Here is a 25001-nt window from a genome sequence, read left to right as displayed (position 1 = left end):
GCATGCTTCAAGTCATAACACATACAGATGCAGCCATTCAAAATGCACGGTAAAAACCCGCGGTACGGTAACCTACCCACAAGCCACCGCGGGCTACCGGAGCATACCGCAGGGCAAGTGATTGGCTGGCCAAAATGACCGACAGGGGCACTCGTGGTGCATTGGTTGGTAGTGCAAAGATTGAATCATTTAATGTCTTTACTGTGCACATTTTAATCCGCTTAGTTTTGAATATTTATATGGATTTTACCACTAAAGGGAAATTTTAGTAGCTGAGCATAAAAAGAAGAGGAGCATAACGCATCTGAAGGTCATAAACGATATTAATTTAAAACATTACTGTATGTATGTAAACTGTACTGTGTATGGCTGGTCTTGGTAGTTTAAAGAAAAAATACACACCAGTCTTCCATTTCTCCCTAAACATTTTAAGCATGAAAGTTTTATGAAACGGTACCCAAATATGCGATTGCTGTATAGAATGAATTTTAATTAAAAAAAAATATTTAACACGAACATTAAGCTGTTTACATCTTCCGCCTGAGAACAGTCACCCGTTGCTACCCAACGCAGAATGGTGATTGGTTGACACCATCTGACACCCCTCTGATTGGAGAAAAAAGACGTGCTGGTTTGCTATACCAGGAAGAGAATTTCTTTCAATTCTAAACGTGTATTTTAAAAGTTTAAGAAGTAAAAACCTTACAGCGTACACAGATTTCTAAACTGATCAGGATCGTTATCTTTGTCTTATGCATAATAATGTTCACCGCTCTGTCCAGCAAATTAATAATAAACTTTATTTTATATAGCGTTTTAAACGAATAAGTAATTAGATTGCTCATAAACCTAATCACTTGCTTTTTCTTTTTATTTAGGCTCAGATTACAACTATAGATCGAATTATTAATAACCATAATAACAACCAACCAACAAAAACAACCATATAAACATAATGGTGGTGCTGGACCTTCCAGTTTTATTTATTTATTTTTTAATCGCGTAACATAAACATATTACCGTATGCAAACTGTACTGTATACAATATGTACATGTATATTTAATGTCTTAACTGTGCCCGTTTAAGTATTGAATATTCATATCTAATTTTACCACTGAAGGGAAATCTTAACATAAACATACAGTATATGGCTGGTCTCGGTACTTTAAAGAAAAAAATACACACCGGTATTCCATTTCTCCCTAAACATTGTAAGCTTCGAAGTCTTTAACTAACGTGATACCGGAGTCAACAAGCATACTTTTAGAATTTGATTAAAAGGGAATATAATATGGAATCGCGTATCTCAAGAAATTAATAACGATATAATTATATTCATGTTGCAAAAGAACTGCAACGGACATAAAAACTCCCTTGCATGGTTTCATTACGACCAGAATCGGTCTTGAGATATTTTTAACTTGTATTTGAGAGGTATGTCTTAACACCGATACTACAGTGCTTAAGTACTGCTCACGTATATGTTTCTAGGTTTATATTATGCATTTCATACGGTCAAATTACTTTTGAGCAATAAGAAGCGAGAAACGGTATGCGTTTTACTTTCGTTTTGTGCTGGGACCCGTGGATTGATTAGAGATATCAAGTACATACAAGTCATTTTTTAAATGTTGTAGTTCGTCTTGAAAAAATGTTACGAGTACATCATCTATCAACAATTACACAGGTTCTGTTTCCATATTGCGGATTTTGGTTACGTAATATTATTTTCTAGATTTCACGTTGTGAATATGATGGGATGTCTGATGGGATGTTTCTAAAAATCCACCCTCTGTAAAACGTCTTCTCTAGTTGTCCTGCATATGTATTCGCTAATGAAGCTGTGTGTTCTGAGCCTAGATCTCTACATTTCTGTATGAACCAGCTTAGAGGGCTAAAGACAGCTTGTGTTTAAATTGAGTGTAAGGCAATTTATGCTTCTAAAGTCATGGTCAGCATTTATCTTTGTACTGTGTTGTAAACTTGTTCTGTGCCAAGTCACATTATTTTATAGCGTTTTTAAAGCGTTATCAAATACGGTGTTACTGTAGTTTACTGAGTCCCATGTCACATGGTCTGTGATTGAAACCTGTAAAACCGGTTTAATTCGTCACAGCCAGCACTCTTCAGGTGTGAGGGTCTTCTGCTCAGAATGAAACGCTAAAATGTTTGTGTATATTCTAATGGTAGTGGGGGCGGGGTGTGTGGGAATAAGTTTGGTTGAAACATTTTCTCTGAAAGCATTTTCTTCTTGTAACCGATCTTGTTACAGCATGTTACAGTTTACTATTATTAACCATATTAATTTTAAGTGCTTAATGTAAAATCTTGTAAAAATATATTTTCATTGTTCAAATATACATTAAGTCTGACTATCATATAATAAGTTAAATACAAAACTAAAGAAAAAATAGGGTTAAATATAATTCAAAATATTTTGCTAACAATGTTAACTGTTTATGAATAATAAAATGTATTAACTAAGGAGTAGGATGGCACAGTTGTTAGTATGTTTTTTGTTTTTTTTTAACCCAATCTCCGGGAAACCATTAGTACGATGGTGAATCGGAGATTCTCAACCCTTGCTGCGTACGACTGGAAAAGAATTCGTGATCGGATCAACGAAATGCTTCGTAGGAGGAGGCAGTCTTTTCCTCTTGTCTAACAGTCTGTCCACAAACAAAACATTCCTGTTAGACAAGAGGAATTGAAAAAAAAACAATGTTGTCAATGAAAACCGGTGTGTGTGTCTCTCCCTGCTGGATGTCCCTCTCACAAACTGCTGAATGAATAAAATAATTTTATTGAAAACGAGTTTGCGATTGTCTGGTCTTTAAATTCTGTAGATACGCGATTCCATATTATATTCCCTTTTAATCAAATTCTAAAAGTATGCTTGTTGACTCCGGTATCGCGTTAGTTAAAGACTTCGATGCTTAAAATGTTTAGGGAGAAATGGAATACTGGTGTGTATGTTTTCTTTAAAGTACCGAGACCAGCCATATACTGTATGTTTAAGTTCCAAAATTAATATCGTTTATGGGCTTCACACGCGTTGCAGTATGCTCAGGCACTAAGTAAAAGGAGATGCTTCGTATTGCTTGACTAATTTTAAAAACTAAGTTATAAATATAAAAATTGCAGGCGCTGCTCTGGTGCGTCGGCTCCTACACAGTGCCTGTCTGCCGTAAGCGTTACAATATACATACAGTACCCAACACTGCTTGTACCCATCTGTCATGTAAATAAAACACCTTGAATTGAATTGAATTGAGGGGAGAAGGGGGGGATACTAAAGCCAATACTGGCTCAATGGGCTTTGACGTGCTAATGCGTTAACGGTCCGGGTGTGGCAGGCTTCCAATGTCAACTCGACTCGATTAGAAGACAATGAACGTATTTTAGCCCTAAATGAATTAATAGCAAACATGGTTTACATAAAATACATTTTTCCAAGAAAGTTTATAATAATACGATCTATAGTTGAAATCTGAGCCTACTTTAAAAATAAAGGAAAAGCATTTTCAGAGAGCAATCACGCTGTGTTTATGAAGAAAAAGTGATTAGGTTTATGAGCAATCTAATTACCTATTCGCTTAAAATGCTATATAAAATAAAGTTTATTTAGAGATGAATGATCAGTGTCGCAGTTTAAATAATGTGAGTCAGGAAACTAACACAGCGCCACCGGATTTAATAACGCAATAAAAACGCTATAAAATAATGTGACACAGTACAGCACAGTACAACAATACTGACCATGACTTTAGAAGCATAAATTACCTTACACTCAATTTAAACACAAGCTGTCTTTCTGTATGAACCTCTAAGCTGGTTCATACAGAAAATGTAGAAATGCATTAGCCTGATCATGATTAAAAAACACATAATTAAACACGCGTTTGCGATTTAAATCAGAACACGATTTAAATCAATATAAATGTTTATATTGTAACGCATACTGTCCCGCCTCCATTTCTCTATAAAAATTTACTGTTGCACACACACACACAATAGAAGCAGGAACCACTGTCAGAAGGGAAGATATATTCAAAATATCGCAAATATCGATCATGTTGCGATATTTTGAAATATAAAAGTCAATTGATTGTCCATAATATCGCTTACCTATTTTTTCGAAGAAATGTTTGTTAAAATAAAAGTCCAGCACCAGCTGGATTCGAACACACAACCTACCAGTTGGAAGTCACGCACCTAGACCAGTAGGCTACAAGACAGCTCGCATGTTCAGGTAGGCGAAACAGCCTTACACAGTCCTGCCGCAGTACACGGATATAATCATACCGTTATTAAATTCTTTAGATACGCGATTCCATATTATATTCCCTTTTAATCAAATTCTAAAAGTATGCTTGTTGACTCCGGTATCACGTTAGTTAAAGACTTCGAAGCTTACAATGTTTAGGGAGAAATGGAATACCGGTGTGTATTTTTCCTTGTGATATTTTAAGCTCTAGTTGAATGATAGGTGTCGCATTTTAAATCATTTTCGTAGCTAGAAATTATGAAACGCCCTGTTAAAAGCAAGGAAGTTTTTATGCCCCGTTGAAGTAAAACAAAATGCCTGACAAAGTATGGCTTGGACAGATTCCAAGTGCTTGTACAAATGTGCTAAAGAAATTATACTTTGAGTATACAGCTTGTCCAAAGTCATCCATTATTAATACTATTAGTAATATCTTCAGTAAAGGCTTTGATGCATAAATATTTCTGATAAAGGTAGGTTGTGTACTTCTGTCCAACTGAGCAATCTTGCTTTCATAATATATACCAACATTTTAATGACTGATGATTAACATGCTGTAATACACAGTTCAAAATTAAAGGCTCAAATGCTGTACATGAGAGGTTAAGCTCCCCCTGGCGGTTTTACAAGGCGACGCCGGATAGTTAGTCACGTGACACACGTGAAATGCGTGATACCGCGTGATACTGTGACACGCCCACCGGGGTATGCCGCGAAATACCTCACCCATTTTGAATGGCTGCATCTGTACAGTACTTACACCACTGCTGAAAAGTCTTAGATATTCTAGATAGAATATAATATAGTTACAATTTACTGTATATGTTACAATACATATTATGAGCATCAACAATTTACTCAAAAACCTTCACTGTTTTCTTTCTAGTATTACAACAAATTTGACTGCTATTATTTCTTCGTAGTTTAGATGAAAAGAAACCACTATTGTCATTTAGCAATTTTAAATTCCCATTGATCAAAATATTTAAAAAACTGATGACATCAACCCAAGATAAAATATACATTAGCAACCAATGTAAAGTGATGTTGCAGGTATTCCACAAATATATAATTAAATTGAGCTAACTGTCAGATATTCATCATTAATACAGCGTATATTGTAATTCACACTACTCATCTACACAAAGCTAGAATTCTTCTTTTCAGTCTGTGGAATACAGATCTGTCTATTACCTTGAAGCTATTACCTTCAAACACAAATGCTTAAATTTGTGAAACACCATAGAACTGTGTTTCTGCACAATGAAGTAAAAATACTGCATGAAATATGAAATGCTAAATGTAAAGATGAATAGATACATTAACCTATGTAATCAATGTTCAAGAACATCAATTTTAACTTTGTTTAAACTCTCCTACTAGCATACCAAACATTCCTGTTGTTTTACTGCATGTTTAACGGACTGAGTAGAAGCTACCTAAAGGGAAAAAAAAGAAATGTTTATGGACCAAAGGCATAGAATATGAAGGATTTATAAATGGCAATTCCTGAAAGATAAAAATACATTTAACTGTATCTATTGACAGACTGAGCTCCAGTATTACAGAACTACATTTTTAAGTATTTAGTATCTGCATCACTTCTCAAAATAAACTTCTCAGTTCTTCTACTGTAGACAATATAATAACAACACATTTTTTCTTGGACACAAACCCAATTGATGCAAGCAATGTATAAACAAAGGCAAGAGTGCAAATCGAAAAGAATGTTTATCAAAAAGGTAAAAAGCAGATCGCATACCTGCTGTACTGTTAGTCTGTATTCTTACTGAAACCAAATTAACAAAACCATCCAAATTAACAAGAAGCAGTGTTATACTCTACACTATGAAAAATTGTGAAATCGCTACAGAGTTCAGTCGAGTTTAATCAAATTGCAGTTGTACAGTATCTTGAGTGTCAAACCCTAGTAAGCAATAACATTATGACTGAGGAAAGAGATGATCCTCTGTTGGTTTGCAGAGTTTTGATAATAAAAATGATTTTATATAGTGCCTTTACAATTGTTTCTTAAAGCACTTTATAGTATGGAAAAAATACTATAACAAGGGTTTAGAATGCAGCAGAAGATGCAAAGGGGCAGGCAGACCTCAATTAAATAAAAGCCTTTTTGAAGAAGATTTTGAGTCTGGATTTGAAAGAGCTCAGGGTAGGTGGCTCTCTAATTTCATTGGGCATAGAATTACAGAGCTTTGCATAAAGCAAGAAAAGGCACTGTCATCGATAGAGTGTAGACAAGCTTTGGGGACAAACAGTAGACAAAAGCCAAATAAACAAAGGCTGCAAAGTGAATAATACAGTAGGAAGCTAATACAGCCAGGTACTGAAGTGTCAAGCTATGTAGATCCTTACAGAAGAGCATGAAGATTTTGAATTAAACTCAAAATCTGATAGGAAGCCAGTCCAAGGATTCCACGACAGGAATAATATACTTGACATGGTCAGGATTTTGGTTGCTAAACTGTGGACATACTGAAGTTTGTTTAGTGTGGATTTAGACATTTTAGCAAATTGGCATTGCAGTAATCAATTCTAGAGAAAACAAATACGTTGTCCATCTTTTAAGATACTGCCAGAGAAAACATAGGACATAATCTGGCCAATGTTCTGAGATGGAAGAATGGTGTTCTAAGAATATTTTACACGTGAGTCAAATGTGCCTGGATTAAATGTCACTGCACAGTTTTGTAATTTAGGTTGAAATTCAAGTACAGTGCCATCTAGAGATACAGTTACTACAAGAGCTTTACAATAGATTTTGATAAATCTATGAAATTTTAATAGCTGACCAAGTGGGAAAATATAAATGTGGAACAGTAGGGTGCCCAGTATCAAGCCCTGAGGAACGCCAGACTTAACAAACCCAATTTACAAATGAAACCACCAAGAGAGATAAAGTGTTGGCAATCAGGAAGGTCAGAGTTGAACCATTTAAGAGCTTTTAAGAGTTAAATGTTCAAAGCAAGGGGTAAACAAAAAAGCAAAGAGCAGAAGAGAATTAATGGGGGAGGAAACGTTTCAGAAGTGGAATGGGTTGTGGGAGTCTGGAACAGAGTACCCAGCCTATTTGTTGAGACCAAAACCCTGTCTTCTCTCAAGAAACAGCTGTATGAGATCCTGATCTTTGAAACAGAATAGGTGGGCCAAATGGCCTCTCCTTATCTGTAACCATTTATGTTCTTATTATGGCTTCATGCTCCAGCCATTTCTAGCTCTTTAATATCATTTGTGTTTTGATTTAATTTTTTTGATGTCTCAATGAAACATTTAGTTGTGGATGTTAACATAAACATCAACAATTAAAAATGGCAAACGTACTTTTGCATTTTGAAGAAGCAATTAAAATGCAGTTAACTATTTTTCAAATGAAAATATATGTCAAAATTATTTCTTTGTTTGACAGCCCTAATATAATATATACAGATTATTCAGAAGTTTGGAAAAACCGTTCAGGTAATATCTTCAGGAGTTAATTCTCTGTTGCTTTTTCACTTTTCTGCCCATATTCACTTATATCTTGGCTTCACTGAATTGAAAACTGTCTCCTCTATTACAATATACAACAGACTTTAATATACTACAGACTTTAATTTTAAATTTATGATGAAAAATATGTCCTTCTTTTTCCCCAAAAAGCTGTGCAACATAAATACTGTACAAGATGGGGAGCACATGTGCTTGTCACTAATCGGATTTTTATTATCAATGTGTGTAATATATTTTTGAAGAGGATACATTCAGCTTTTCAATATATTAGTAATGCATTGATTAGAGTGAAGAAGAATTCTTTTTTATGTAAAAATGTACCCGTGTTCAGAGAAGCCAGCCTGCTTCATTTGCAAATACCATAAGCTGATTGTAAAGCAATATACACACACCTTCATACGTATACAGTATAAGTTTTTTGGTAGTAAAGGAATGAGCAAGTTATACTTATTAGAAAACCTTTTTTCATGCAAAGATATTATCACATCTAGGGATTTACATGAAAAGAATAGACAATATATGTATATTGTATACAGTTTATGTGTGTAAATAAGAAAAATGTATAACCATGTGTTCCTTTTCAAACAAATGGGACTGAGTCTGCTTCCAAGACATACATTTATTTAACGATAAAAACAATTTATATTATTCACAAACAAATAGTCACCTGCATCTCGTCTAGCTTGGACTGAATGTCAGGAGGAAAGTCTGCTGCAGCACAGATGAATGGATCAAAAGGTTCAGCGCCAAAAAGATCCTTCCCTAGAGCTGGGCAATTGTAAAATACAGAGATTTATTAACCTTTAGATAAAACAAATACATTTTTCACTTTTTAACTCCATGGACACAAGTATCACTGTTTTGTATTGAAATAAACCAGCTTGTGAAATTCACAAACTGGCCACCGAAGTGTCAGAAGAAAACAACTTAAGTATAATGAATTGTCTATTATGTTCTTTTATACATGGATCTAAAGAATGTATTAATGACTGATGGAGAACAGAACATCTTTTTTCTAAAGGAAGTGGCTTTGACATACACTGTATGTTTAATGTAACTTGTATTAGCTAAAACAAAATCATCATAAGCAGCATGCAAAAACCTTAAGCAAACAAATGATATTGTCCATGCAATTAATAGCATTTAGATTTGCAGATAATGAAATGAAGTTAATGTATAATCTTTACAATATCACGTGTAGAGACACTCAAGAAAAGAGACAATTTATAATACTCGAATTTTATAAAATATTATAAATATCAATGTTTATGAATGCTGCAGCTTCATGACTACAAACATGCATGAATCTATTCGACCTGTTGTAGATTTGGTGCCAGAAATATATTTTAATCTATGTGTTTCTCTATTTCTTAAAGTACAGTTTTTTTTGCCCCTAATTTCTTAAAAAGACTAAAGCTGGCTTTCAGAAACTCTTCACTTTTGTGAAATTGTTAATGGGAGGGGAGGAAATAACCACATGAAAGAGAACCACATAAATTTCGGGCAAAATGAACCAGAATTAAGTATTTTATTATGGAGGTGATGCTGCTGTACTTATCAGAACTATGAGGTTAACTTACAGGGCTCCGGAGATCTGCCTGGAAGTGGAGGCAGGTGTGCACCATTGCTGGCTGGTATTGGTGTCAATGGAGATGCCGGGGAAAATGGAACCATGTCAAAAATGTCAGTTGATGGAGATTTAACTGAGATACTGCCCACCTGTAAAATGACATGAAAAAACAAAATAAATACTTTGGTCCTTAAACTAAGGATGTCTCTGTATTAAAAAATACCCAACCAGCCAATCAGTAGGTACTTGTATGTGGCTGGGTACACCAAGTGTCATGGAAAAGGAATTGTCAAAGTTAGGATTTAATTTTGGGCCCATATCTATTAAGAACATCTTAAATCAAAATCATGCATATGAAACAGCTAACAATTCTCATTCATTTATGATTATTCAAGTTACTTTAAATTACAAAATATTTGTCATGCAATTACAAGAATCAGGACATTACATTTTTAAAATAATACATTTACATACAGGTATATTCAATGTAAAATGGAAAAAATTAAGTGACCATGCATTATAAATCTCTTTCATATCACATCATAGAATAAACTATATATATATAAAAAAAAACAATTACAACAGACAGTATAAGAATCCTTACCTTCTGTGTATTATAACTTCACTAAATCTCTGCCTTTCTTTGTATAATATTTTAACATTTTTACTGTGAATCATGTTTTGTAAAAATATTTAAAAAGTCCTTAGTAAATACTGAGCATGTGTGACTAGTCTCTTTAAAAGGTTAATAATTTCTCTTAATTGAATTAATGTCCTTCTTTAAAAAACAGATTTGCAATTCTCTCACTTTTTCTTCCAGCTATTTTTTGATCTATTAAGAACAGACACACTAATAGCTACACATGAAACTGATTATTGTTGTAATTATGTCAGATAATATACTGCATATTACAACTACAAAGAATATTTCTCACCATTCTGAAGTTTGAATGTAATCTTACGCTGTTACAAAGATTTGTAGTCAATTGTGGATTCACTTATTATTTACAATATCTCAATGTGTTCTTAAATTTGTGACAAGTTAAAAAACACTGTCCATTTCAGACTGGATCCTGGAAAGTACTGTATACGGTTAGGATTGAACCAGGTGTAAATGGGGCTATTATAATGCAAACAGGTTTTTCTAAAACAATCCCTTAGTTTCTTACTAAATCATAGAATAAAGAACAACCTAAACAGGGTAATGCAATGCAGTGGAATAGAACTATGTAGCTTTTCTCAAGGTAATCCTTAATACAACATTTACTTTGGATACAATCCGAAACATGATACACAGCAGGATAATAATTCTGCTCATGACAAATACAAGTCAAAAACGACAAGAAGACAGATTTACACGAGGCCTTGGAATACTGTATCCGTTGGCAGGCTTTGGTAGAATGCTTTTAGCAGGAGGTGGAGTTAGTAGCCCAGTGGACAAGTTGGAGTCAGGAGAGCTCATTGGAGTGAGTGTAATGGAAGAGATTTCTAAGCAAGAAAATGATGTCAAATTATGACACCAGAAGAGAGATGAAGGTCTTTGGAGATTATGTGTTTGATTAGTAGAGTTTAAATGCAGCAGCTGTGAAAAAATCACAAAGAAAGAATTACAAAGAGAGAGAAAACAAACTAAACCAATACAGGAAAAAAGACAGACAATTTAAACAGCTGAGCAATGTCTGATTCTGTGTTTGAAATATTTACTGATCTATGGAAGAAATCCACAGAATTATGTTGCTAATTTGCAATTAGAATGTCTGTGAAAGCTGCTAATTTAAATGACATTTTTTTCTCACTTATACTATGCCAATCTCAGTCCAAAAATGTATAATATATCAAATGAAACTACAACATAATTTTGAACACAACATAATGCGCTTGGTGATGAATCGGAAAGTTACAAGCAAAATTTGCAATATTTAAAACATATGCAATTTTTCACCATTGTTCTTGCAAAGCAATTAGATTTAAAATCTAAAGTGTACAGGTGTATACAGTATATAGTTCTTGGTAATTATTACATTAAAGTGATGTTCAATTTGTACAGCAGGACTATGTTTGCAGTCGTGTGTTTGTCCTTAAAGCTACTGTATTCATGCTATAACTAACGCCAGTATCTGTAATTACATTATGAAACAATGAATTCAGAGTTATCCCCCTTGAACGGTTTCAGAATTTGAATGTTCAATAACTAGTATCTCAGCATTCTGAAAGTCTTTTAGGTCTAGTGAATCAACACTCTGCAGATTTTCCAGTTCCTGATTTTAAAAATGTAAACAAGGTGCAGCTAAGTGATTACACATTTTTTTCAATTCTAAAATTGACAGAACATAAAAATGAACAACAGGAAATGCTGTGGGTTTTGAGGTTCAGCTCCAACAAACTGAATTATTAGACTGAACATGGTCAATAGCACACTTCAATGTTCTTTAAATAGTTTCTCAAAGACTTGGAATTGTAAAGCTAAAGACATACTGTATAACAGAAGTAAAAACCTATCATAATATGTACAATCTATCTCACTGATTTCTATTTTCTTTTAATCTAGTCACCTCACAGCTCACCATTTTGTAAAATTAACAAAAATATATTGCCAAAAAGTACATACACTTAAAACTTATGCATAGTATAATTAATTAAATTTAATTACATTTAACTATAAACCAACCAAATGGGTTGAATGGCCTCCTCTCTTTACCTAAAGCCTACTTTCTTATATCCTTCCAAAACATCTTCACAAGTATTCTCCAGGAGCAATTTACTTAAGATACTTTTAAGATATGACCATACTAAAACTGTTTAAATTATACTGTTAAATATATATGTTAAATAGTTAACAGTTAAGTTTTCTGCTTGTTTGAGAAATATGGATCCGTAAGTTAAAATATTGAACTGTTGCCACACAATTTCATAAAAATGACAGGTGCTCAGCATTTTATATTTGATTTAGATTAAAAGTGCCAAAAATAGCTGATTACAAATAATAGTCATTCAAAAGGAACTGTCTTGATACAATCATGCTCTAATTTTATAAGGAAGATTGCTCTCTGCCTGCTTGAAAGAGGCCTGTCTGTTAGAAAAGTGACAAACAGAAATCTCAGGACATTAGAATATTGAAAATCTTTAACTTTATTTACTGCAGCTGTTGCAGGAGTAGCTTAACTAGCTTTCACTCACCACATTTCACTTGGAGAAACTACCTAGCAAAGTACCTCCTATTATGATTAAGTAAGTTGTAAGTTGTACAATGCCTTGAAACTACCAAAGAAAGATGGCTGTGAGTTTTATACAATATTTATTTGGCTTATATACAGTTAAACAGGAAAATAAGAGAATAAGGCACATGCTTTGTAATTTTGCAGTTTTTCTTACTAATGTTTGGACACCCATGCCTTGGTCACGGTATTCCTTTTTTCTTTAATTATTAAACTTATTATTTTTTTCATTAATTTGTAATATTCAGCTTACTTTAACCCTATGACTATTTTATCTACTGTATCTCCTCAGATACAAGGAATCAAAATCGTGTCACAGGCTATTTTATAGTATAGGGCTCCTCAGAAGTCATCCAGAAAATCAGATGTTCTGCTTTGCCAATAAGAGGATTAGTCCAGATAGAGCAGGAAAAAAAGTATCACCGTCATCCAAGGATCATAACATCTACATTATATCCATTACATACTGTAGTTATTTTCATGGTCAGAGGACAGGTAAGGTTAACATATAAAACAGCAGAAAATCACTCCCTTTTTGTGGACCAGAAGACATCTGAGGTTGTGGATTGTTTTATTCAACTTTTGACCATTTCTGACAGACCTGATGTGTGAACATGTGTTGTTCAAGCTACTGTATCTGGTCGGGTGGTAGGAATGTGGGAAGGAATTCTTTTTAACACAAGAATGCCTTTAGTGCAGATTGAGAGTAATGTTACTGCTCAGTCCTTCACCCATCAGATTTTCCATCAGATTTGCCAATCTGCAAGTGCTGTCACGGAGGACAATATAAGTCCAGGGTGCCAGTATTAGAATTACTCAAATGACTTGTATAAAATTATAATGACATGATATGAGAAAACGGAAATATTTGTGGGACCAATTTGCCAAAAGCAACAGTAGGAGGCATCCATGAGTGGTGGATGATTAATCATAATGCTTAAGTATTAACAATGTGTGTTGTGGTGATAATGTTTGCTTTCTGATATTTTGTGTACTGTATATCCACAAGAGCTTGCACTTCTAATAATTTCAGAATAACATAGCATTTAATTCCCAATCACACATTAATCAGTTTTGCTTCCACTATATTTAATTTAACTCCCACTTGCCTTGTAAAACAGAGTATTACAGTAACTCATTGATTGTTTTTCTGTTATGAAAAGCACAACATTCTATCCTTTTATTACTGGTATTTCAGATTACTAACATTGTCTACATAGAAACTAACAATTCTCTTATCTAAAAGTAAATCAGTGACAAACAAACAAAGCAAAAATTATTCACTTAAAGGATAGAGAAAACTGTTTCTATTACATTTTTCTCTGCTGAAATTATTTTTGAAGCCACCTACAGTATATGGTTCAGTAATGCTAAAGCTTAAGAAAAAACTCAATAGAGTCCACTTGCATTAAGGGAAACAAACCATGAATAAAATAATGGATTATAAAACAAAAAAGTCTCATAGGATAAGCAAGGAGGGTTGACATGACTGTGTGTTAATACAACTGTCAAATTATACATTATTAGTGAATGACTTTGTATTAAACTGTCAGACTCATTAACAAAAAGCTTTTTGCTGGATAGGATTGTTACATTAGAGTATTTCCCTTCATTACTATTATGTGTTGTTTACTTTGTCAGTTTTTCAGACATTTGAGGATTTCCAGTCAAGTTCTAAGTCCAATTTCCTGCAGCTCCTGGCACACGATTGCCATTTATGAAGTCTGCTGTATGCCTTTCCAGATCTGACTACCTCTTTCTTCTCAAGAAAAGTAAAGTCTATCCCTGTGGTTGAGTAGCTTCTGGTTATCTGAACTGCACTTCTGATTGTTTTTCGTTTTCTGCCAGCCACTACCTGTAAGCCCCTGATTCTGTCTGAAAGTCTCATTAGACACTTCTGTTGTTGCTGTTTGTGATGTACATTAGGGTTTTGTATCAACAATCATGTCTCTTTTCAGGTCACTTACAGTACAGTATATCAATCTAAGGAGGAGGTCTAGCCTACTACCATTTTACAACATATTGGGTCTTTTCCATTACTTCAGACAGGATGTAAAATATAGAAAATTCTCTAATTTTTGTTAGGACAATACATAAAATATGTAAATACAAAATCTAACAAACAAAGCATATCTGGTAAAGACTGCACCACAAAGCCTTGTGTCACGTGTTTTGAACAGGTCTTTTGGGATTAGGAACCAAAACCGTGTCACAAGTTATTTTATAGTACATCTCATTATCACACTTGAAATGTATTTACACTTTGTCAATAAATCTGAATAATGTCTAGGTCTTTGTAAAATCTGTTTAAAAGCTCAGTGTAGTTCATTTTCACACAGGCTGTATACTTTACATTCAATAATGAAGTAAAGGTTTGGATTACAAATGCACAACATATGTCCATACAGTCCATTTTCTAATCTAACATTTATGAAACATTGTTTTTGTAACAACTAAAACTACCTAGGCACACATGAGCATTGAGCAACCTTTACAACTGCCAATTCGAATTTTCAAACTTAGAATTCCATGGCAGCTTTCCAATTGGTAAGAGCAAGCAGCCCCTGGCAAACAGAAAGCAGCCTTCAAACAATATATCCCAAATCTGCAAAAGGTGGACTGATGGAGGTTTGTATTCCAACTGAGCCAAAGCCAAGCACTGCTTGCTGGCTATGAGACAACATTGATGACTGACAGACATTCCTAACACAGTAATGTAACTTAAGAAATATTTCTGATGGTTGAAAAATATAAAATAAGATTATTATTATTATTATATTATATTTATTTTTAGCACTCATAGAAAGAAACAGTTTCTGATTCCTGTTCCATTTTGACATACTGAATACTTACTGGAGGAAAACAGTCATTTAGAGAAAGAAGACAAACACACCTAACTATATACAGATATGGTTAGTAAGCTTCTAGGACCTCAAGAGGGGGGGGTTTACAATAATATTACCCTCCTGGCCAAGCTATTATTCTCTCATCTAGACATGTAAAAGCAGAATGCCCCCCAAACACCACACAACACTATGAGGTTTGAGTTAAGACAAAAAGTGTGTATAAGCTTAAAATGTAAATAATTAAAACCAAAGAAGGACGAGTACCATGTACAAAAGATATAATATATTAGTACCACATGGTGAAACAGAACAGAATTATTTATATTACTTTAGCCTTCAACAAAACAAAAAACAGACACCAAATATTCTGAAAGCTAAATGGACAATCATGGAAGCTACTCAAATAACTGCTAAATTATAATGTGTATCTTTTACAGTACTTTAAACATATATATTAGTAATAGCCCAATTTATTATAATGCAAATGAGTATACTTGGCTTTATTTTAAGAGCATGAAGTACAAAGTCATCAAATAATTATGATATACAAATTCCTGTTTTAAAAATTACAAGAAGTAATAAAAAATAATCCATAAAATTCCTATGCAGTAGTATACCAGTATACTAATGCTGCTACTTACCGGTGATACTTGAGAAATCATCAACTGCTCTTCTAGATCTTGCACTTTCTTTTTCAGCTCTCTGTTTTCAGTTTCAAGTTCTTGAATCTATGAAAAATCATGTTAAGGATCAGTAAAACAGTAGGCATAATGTCAAAGTTAACAGCATAATGTGGACAGTCAATGATAAATTAAAAATAGAAGAAATTGTCAATAAGGTAACATTAATTCATTAACAGATGAAAATAATAATTTCTTAGTAAATTGCTCATTAAAATGTTCCTTTTTTTAGACTACACACTTTGTTTGGATTTGGTTTTGATGGTCTCTTTTTTTACAGATGTAATAATTCTGTGCATTTACAGTATATAGTACTTTTCATCCCAAAGTGCTTTGAATGAGTATGCAGGAAGAAAATTAATTGCTCCACCAGTTGAATAAAAAGGGGAATTTTATGTAGACTAGATTTTACGTATCCGGAGTGGAATATTGTCCATGACACCATGGACAAAACAGTATCAGGAGATCTTTAAGAACCCAGTGGTCAGGAACTGAGTTTACAGAAGGACAGGATCTCCTAGACCATAGTGTCCTCAGTCAATAATTTCCTTAGTGGGGAAAATATTTGAAAATTCTGTTCAAAAAGGAACAGTCACCTGCTGGTCTGTAGTCTCTAGTACCAGCAGCATCGTGGTTTTCCTTAGGGGGTCTTACTGTAAACTGTGTTTAATAATGTGCAACTTACTCTTTTCTGAAGACTTCCTATTTGTTTTCTTGTCTCCACATCTTTTCCTCCAGACTCCAGAAATTTCTTATATGCCAAATCAAAGGCCTGTCCAATAGTTAATGTTATCTCTTCAGCCTGAAAAAGAATTGGAAAAAAAACTTAAAATACTAATAACCACAACATCTAAAGTTTACAGATGGATTCCGCAGGAAATACAATATTATATTGAACATAAAACTATAATGTTTTTGTACATTGTACCATTAAAGACTACATAAACTAAATGTCTTAATTGTGACTTCTGCATAATAATTTAAAATGATTCTATGATAATTTTCATACTTAACATAAAATATAAACAACTGGTGTTCACCACAAAGCAAATCAGTCAAGTCTGAGGGTTTTCTAAGAATGAAATTTTTATATTAGGAATAACATACATTATAAACCTATAATACACACATTTACTTAATACTTACACATTTTTCACTGTCAAATACATAGCACAAATGTTTATTTGATTCTGAATCTTTGCAAATGAATGTGAATATCCTCTTATCCGTCTTGTCATCTGCACAGAATGATATTCTATGCAACTGGCAATTGTGCTGCACATCCTGAAAGAACAATTGCAATTAGGTCATAAATGCTCAAAAAGTGTCAAAATAAATCAGTTTTACAACTGATTTCACAGACCCTGCAATAATTACAAGTAAATTCAAATAACATAAGTTGGGTTGGAACAATCCTATTCAAAATATAGATTAATGTTAGTTGTAATTATAGTTACAGTCCCTGCAATCATAAAACCTAGTATCAAAGGTGTATTCACACTGGGTTCGTTTCAACTGAACTCAATTTGGCTTGTTGAGCTGATCACAATTAACATACTGTACCTCAGTCTGATTTTGATTGGAAGTTGTTTAGTTTTCATTTTCTTGTTCAATTTCTTGTTTTTAGGACTCAGTTTGCTTGTGCTCACATTGCAATAATCAAGAGAACTTGGTTCCTTTTAGATAAGATGCCTTCTTTTGTAGTTACATCGGAGATAAAGTAATATCTTGAAAGTAAGAAAATGTGTGATACATTAGTAGGGCTCTGGTTTTCTTGCCACTATGCAATAGCAAACTCCCTTTTAATGTTTTTTTTCTTACAGGTTAAATAATTAGGAACAAGGTTCCATTTCGGTTGTAGAGCCTTCTTCAGTTGTGAAGAATTCCTCAGGTTAGAAAATTATATTTTATTCAAAACCTGATGTTCAAAATTAAGATGTCTAAGAGAAGCATAAGTTATGTTTACCTACCATGATGTTTGAATAAATGCCATAGCAGTAACATACTGTATATTAATTATATTAACTCTTCTGCCAAGCAATGGTACAAAACGTCCAGGAATCGTATACCTAGAATATTTAATATATTGTTTATGTACTGAGAAATCCTGAAAAAAGCTGACTTTGGGGTTAAATTAAACTGTCCCAACAACCTCTTTGACTTTCTTCAAAAGTGCAAATGTACTATAAGTGCTATAAAAAACACAGTGGACAATACTAAATTAGTATGGCTGAACTGACCAGATCCAATTCTCTTTATTGAGTCTTTTTATTTTTATTTAATAAACACTGATTAATGGAAGTCCCATCAACTGAAGAGGAATGCCCATCCATTCTATTTTAAAGCCACATATACTTGACAAGGGATGGGGAAAACTGCAGAACACAAGGTGGATTTCTACATCCTGGATGCTCACAGATACATGGGTAATTTAGACACCAATTTAAATTGCATTTAAACAAAAGCACACAGACAAAACCCATGCATACACATGAAGAATGCAAAAACTCTACACAGAAGATGCCCCATGCTGGAACTGGACCTAGGACTCAAAACTTGTACAGCAGTGTTAACTATCACACCACCATGCTGTTCTTGACAAGAATGTAACATGTAGAAACATACTTAAAAGTTTGTATGCTGCAAGTAAAATTTCAAGAATCCAGATGATTACCTTCAGAAAAACTGACCAGACATAAGACATTACAAATTTTGAATTAGAATTTTGACAAATGAAAAATAGCTCTCAACGCACCACTGAATACATACAAATTGCCTGTTTGTGCAAAGAGCTTTTCTTAATATTTTTTTTCTAGAGAAAGAAAGAGCTATATCAAAATCTTTATACTCCTCATTTAGAAGTGAAAAGAATCATGAAAAGACGCGTCATGAGCTGGAATGAGAAAACAGTAAGTCATCCAGAAGAATTACTCTTTTCACTTGCTCCTAATGAGAAGGCACAAGTTCAAAGGTCGTTTAAAAAAATTAAGTACTATTTAAACACTGTAATTAAACACTAATTCTGTATGTTTTCTAGCATTTGTTTAACTGAATCATCCACCCACAATTTGAAAAACACCAATTAAAAAGTATTATTTTTCTGCATATAAGGTTTAAATAATGTCATATACGTACATTTTATGTAAAAAGGCTAATAAACATTAGAATACACAGTATAAACATTTGTAAACAAAGAACATTTCTATCCAGTGTTATCTGTTGCTTTTGGCAAGTTACAGATGCAGCCATTCAAAATGGGTGTGGTATTTCGCGGCATACCCCGGTGGGCGTGTCACAGTATCACGCGTTTCACGTGTGTCACGTGACTAACTATCCGGCGTCGCCTTGTAAAACCGCCAGGGGGAGCTTAACCTCTCATGTACAGCATTTGAGCCTTTAATTTTGAACTGTGTATTACAGCATGTTAATCATCAGTCATTAAAATGTTGGTATATTTTATGAAAGCAAGATTGCTCAGTTGGACAAAAGTACACAACCTACCTTTATCAGAAATATTTATGCATCAAAGCCTTTACTGAAGATATTACTAATAGTATTAATAATGGATGACTTTGGACAAGCTGTATACTCAAAGTATAATTTCTTTAGCACATTTGTACAAGCACTTGGAATCTGTCCAAGCCATACTTTGTCAGGCATTTTGTTTTACTTCAACGGGGCATAAAAACTTCCTTGCTTTTAACAGGGCGTTTCATAATTTCTAGCTACGAGAATGATTTAAAATGCGAGACCTATCATTCAACTAGAGCTTAAAATATCACAAGGAAAAATACACACCGGTATTCCATTTCTCCCTAAACATTTTAAGCATCGAAGTCTTTAACTAACATGATACCGGAGTCAACAAGCATACTTTTAGAATTTGATTAAAAGGGAATATAATATGGAATCGCGTATCTAAAGAATTTAATAACGGTATGATTATATCCGTGTACTGCGGCAGAGCTATGTAGGGCTGTTTCGCCTGCCTGATCATGCGAGCTCTCTTGTAGCCTACTGGTCTAGGTGCGTGACTACCAACTGGCAGGTTGTGTGTTCGAATCCAGCTGGTGCTGGACTTTTATTTTAACAAACATTTCTTCGAAAAAATAGGTAAGCGATATTATGGACAATCAATTGACTTTTATATTTCAAAATATCGCAACATGATCGATATTTGCGATATTTTGAACATATCTTCCCTTCTGACAGCGGTTCCTGCTTCTATTGTGTGTGTGTGTGCAACAGTAAATTTTTATAGAGAAATGGAGGCTGGACAGTATGCGTTACAATATAAACATTTATATTGATTTAAATCGTGTTCTGATTTAAATCGCAAGCGCGTGTTTAATTATGTGTTTTTTAATCATGATCAGGCTAATGCATTTCTACATTTTCTGTATGAACCAGCTTAGAGGTTCATACAGAAAGACAGCTTGTGTTTAAATTGAGTGTAAGGTAATTTATGCTTCTAAAGTCATGGTCAGTATTGTTGTACTGTGCTGTACTGTGTCACATTATTTTATAGCGTTTTTATTGCGTTATTAAATCCGGTGGCGCTGTGTTAGTTTCCTGACTCACATTATTTAAACTTCGACACTGATCATTCATCTCTAAATAAACTTTATTTTATATAGCGTTTTAAGCGAATAGGTAATTAGATTGCTCATAAACCTAATCACTTTTTCTACATAAACACAGCGTGATTGCTCTCTGAAAATGCTTTTCCTTTATTTTTAAAGTAGGCTCAGATTTCAACTATAGATCGTATTATTATAAACTTTCTTGGAAAAATTTATTTTATGTAAACCATGTTTGCTATTAATTCATTTAGGGCTAAAATACGTTCATTGTCTTCTAATCGAGTCGAGTTGACATTGGAAGCCTGCCACACCCGGACCGTTAAACCAAAGCATTAGCACGTCAAAGCCCATTGAGCCAGTATTGGCTTTAGTATCCCCCCTTCTCCCCTCAATTCAATTCAATTCAAGGTGTTTTATTTGCATGACAGATGGGTACAAGCAGTGTTGGGTACTGTATGTATATTGTAACGCTTACGGCAGACAGGCACTGTGTAGGAGCCGACGCACCAGAGCAGCGCCTGCAATTTTTATATTTATAACTTAGTTTTTAAAATTAGTCAAGCAATACGAAGCATCTCCTTTTACTTAGTGCCTGAGCATACTGCAACGCGTGTGAAGCCCATAAACGATATTAATTTTGGAACTTAAACATACAGTATATGGCTGGTCTCGGTACTTTAAAGAAAACATACACACCAGTATTCCATTTCTCCCTAAACATTTTAAGCATCGAAGTCTTTAACTAACGCGATACCGGAGTCAACAAGCATACTTTTAGAATTTGATTAAAAGGGAATATAATATGGAATCGCGTATCTCCAGAATTTAAAGACCAGACAATCGCAAACTCGTTTTCAATAAAATTATTTTATTCATTCAGCAGTTTGTGAGAGGGACATCCAGCAGGGAGAGACACGCACACCGGTTTTCATTGACAACATTGTTTTTTTTTCAATTCCTCTTGTCTAACAGGAATGTTTTGTTTGTGGACAGACTGTTAGACAAGAGGAAAAGACCGCCTCCTCCTACGAAGCATTTCGTTGATCCGAATCATGAATTCTTTTCCAGTCGTACGCAGCAAGGGTTGAGAATCTCCGATTCACCATCGTACTAATGGTTTCCCGGAGATTGGGTTAAAAAAAACAAAAAACATACTAACAACTGTGCCATCCTACTCCTTAGTTAATACATTTTATTATTCATAAACAGTTAACATTGTTAGCAAAATATTTTGAATTATATTTAACCCTATTTTTTCTTTAGTTTTGTATTTAACTTATTATATGATAGTCAGACTTAATGTATATTTGAACAATGAAAATATATTTTTACAAGATTTTACATTAAGCACTTAAAATTAATATGGTTAATAATAGTAAACTGTAACATGCTGTAACAAGATCGGTTAAACTGCGAAGAAAATGCTTTCAGAGAAAATGTTTCAACCAAACCTGTTCCCACACACCCCGCCCCCACTACCATTAGAATATACACAAACATTTTAGCGTTTCATTCTGAGCAGAAGACCCTCACACCTGAAGAGTGCTGGCTGTGACGAATTAAACCGGTTTTACAGGTTTCAATCACAGACCATGTGACATGGGACTCAGTAAACTACAGTAACACCTTATTTGATAACGCTTTAAAAACGCTATAAAATAATGTGACTTGGCACAGAACAAGTTTACAGCACAGTACAAAGATAAATGCTGACCATGACTTTAGAAGCATAAATTGCCTTACACTCAATTTAAACACAAGCTGTCTTTAGCCCTCTAAGCTGGTTCATACAGAAATGTAGAGATCTAGGCTCAGAACACACAGCTTCATTAGCGAATACATATGCAGGACAACTAGAGAAGACGTTTTACAGAGGATGGATTTTTAGAAACATCCCATCAGACATCCCATCATATTCACAACGTGAAATCTAGAAAATAATATTACGTAACCAAAATCCGCAATATGGAAACAGAACCTGTGTAATTGTTGATAGATGATGTACTCGTAACATTTTTTCAAGACGAACTACAACATTTAAAAAATGACTTGTATGTACTTGATATCTCTAATCAATCCACGGGTCCCAGCACAAAACGAAAGTAAAACGCATACCGTTTCGCGCTTCTTATTGCTCAAAAGTAATTTGACTGTATGAAATGCATAATATAAACCTAGAAACATATACGTGAGCAGTACTTAAGCACTGTAGTATCGGTGTTAAGACATACCTCTCAAATACTGTAAATCAAGTTAAAAATATCTCAAGACCGATTCTGGTCGTAATGAAACCATGCAAGGGAGTTTTTATGTCCGTTGCAGTTCTTTTGCAACATGAATATAATTATATCGTTATTAATTTCTTGAGATACGCGATTCCATATTATATTCCCTTTTAATCAAATTCTAAAAGTATGCTTGTTGACTCCGGTATCACGTTAGTTAAAGACTTCGAAGCTTACAATGTTTAGGGAGAAATGGAATACCGGTGTGTATTTTTTTCTTTAAAGTACCGAGACCAGCCATATACTGTATGTTTATGTTAAGATTTCCCTTCAGTGGTAAAATTAGATATGAATATTCAATACTTAAACGGGCACAGCTAAGACATTAAATATACATATACATATTGTATACAGTACAGTTTGCATACGGTAATATGTTTATGTTACGCGATTAAAAAATAAATAAATAAAACTGGAAGGTCCAGCACCACCATTATGTTTATATGGTTGTTTTTGTTGGTTGGTTGTTATTATGGTTATTAATAATACGATCTATAGTTGAAATCTGAGCCTAAATAAAAAGAAAAAGCAAGTGATTAGGTTTATGAGCAATCTAATTACTTATTCGTTTAAAACGCTATATAAAATAAAGTTTATTATTAATTTGCTGGACAGAGCGGTGAACATTATTATGCATAAGACAAAGATAACGATCCTGATCAGTTTAGAAATCTGTGTACGCTGTAAGGTTTTTACTTCTTAAACTTTTAAAATATACGTTTTGAATAGAAAGAAATCCTCTTCCTGGTAGTGTGTATAGCACACCAGCACTTCTTTTTTCTCCAATCAGAGGGGTGTCAGATAGTGTCAGCCAATCACCATTCTGCGTTGGGTAGCAACGGGTGACTGTTCTCAGGCGGAAGATGTAAACAGCTTAATGTTCGTGTTAAATAATTTTTTTTTAATTCAATTAAACGGGCACAGTTAAGACATTAAATATACATATACATACTGTATACAGTACAGTTTGCATACGGTAATATGTTTATGTTACGCGATTAAAAAATAAATAAATAAAAATGAAAAGTCCAGCACCAGCTGGATTCGAACACACAACCTGCCAGTTGGTAGTCACGCACCTAGACCAGTAGGCTACTAGACAGCTCGCATGATCAGGTAGGCGAAACAGCCTTACACAGTCCTGCCGCAGTACACGGATATAATCATACCGTTATTAAATTCTTTAGATACGCGATTCCATATTATATTCCCTTTTAATCAAATTCTAAAAGTATGCTTGTTGACTCCGGTATCACGTTAGTTAAAGACTTCGAAGCTTACAATGTTTAGGGAGAAATGGAATACTGGTGTGTATTTTTTTCTTTAAAGTACCAAGACCAGCCATATACTGTATGTTTACGTTCCAAAATTAATATCGTTTATGGCCTTCACACGCGTTACAGTATGCTCCTATTCTTTTTATGCTCAGCTACTAAGATTTCCCTTCAGTGGTAAAATTCAATATCTACAACGGGCACAGTAAAGACGTTTACAGTAAGTCTTTCTACGACAGACCAACGGACCACGAGTGCCCCTGTCGGTCAACCAATCACGCACCGCGGTATCGCGTGTCATCATACCTGCGGTATCTGTACTGCGGTGTTTGTACCGCGCACTTTGAATGGCTGCATCTGTATGTGAGAAAGAAGAATACTGTAGCCAGTAAAAATATAAGCCTTTTCCCCAAGAGTAGTCATATAATGTCATCAAATACTGAATTGCAGAAATGATACATTATGTATTTTGATGTTGCAACAGACATGACTAAGTCAGCTTTTCATGTTAATAATATTAAACGAAGAAATTTTTAAAAATTGGGCAGGCAAAAAGTTATAATGTTTTTCGTTTCTATTGCCCAGACATTAAAAAATGAAAATATTAATGAACAATTAAACAAAACTTTGATAGTATTCTGCATTCTGAAGCAGCGTTCCTCTAAATAAATGGTTTTGGGGCACGAAACTTGTACAAAAGCTCTCGTTTATATGTTGATAAACACAGGGAAGTTAATAAAATGTATTACAGTATAAAGATATAGTTCTAACAT

General features: G+C 34.0%; 1 protein-coding gene across 6 annotated transcripts in view; it reads right to left on the bottom strand.

Annotated features, from left to right (window-relative positions):
- gulp1a (GULP PTB domain containing engulfment adaptor 1a) overlaps nucleotides 1-25001 on the bottom strand; it is a 214938-nt gene that overhangs the window by 12210 nt on the left and 177727 nt on the right. For 5 of the 6 annotated variants that reach the window (XM_088605075.1, XM_088605071.1, XM_088605076.1 and 2 more), the window contains exons 6-11: nucleotides 17233-17370; nucleotides 16772-16888; nucleotides 16048-16134; nucleotides 10703-10927; nucleotides 9356-9494; nucleotides 8443-8543 (exon numbers count right to left, since the gene is read on the bottom strand). In XM_088605075.1, the coding sequence (XP_088461201.1) occupies nucleotides 8443-8543; nucleotides 9356-9494; nucleotides 10703-10927; nucleotides 16048-16134; nucleotides 16772-16888; nucleotides 17233-17370 (807 nt within the window). The remainder of the gene's footprint in view (nucleotides 1-8442; nucleotides 8544-9355; nucleotides 9495-10702; nucleotides 10928-16047; nucleotides 16135-16771; nucleotides 16889-17232; nucleotides 17371-25001) is intronic. The other variant, XM_088605077.1, reaches the window with a different exon arrangement.

Source organism: Lepisosteus platostomus, chromosome 14 (assembly GCF_059453375.1).
Source record: "Lepisosteus platostomus isolate fLepPlt1 chromosome 14, fLepPlt1.hap1, whole genome shotgun sequence".
Taxonomy (NCBI): Eukaryota; Metazoa; Chordata; class Actinopteri; order Semionotiformes; family Lepisosteidae; genus Lepisosteus; species Lepisosteus platostomus.
This window is presented reverse-complemented; position numbering and strand designations above follow the sequence as displayed.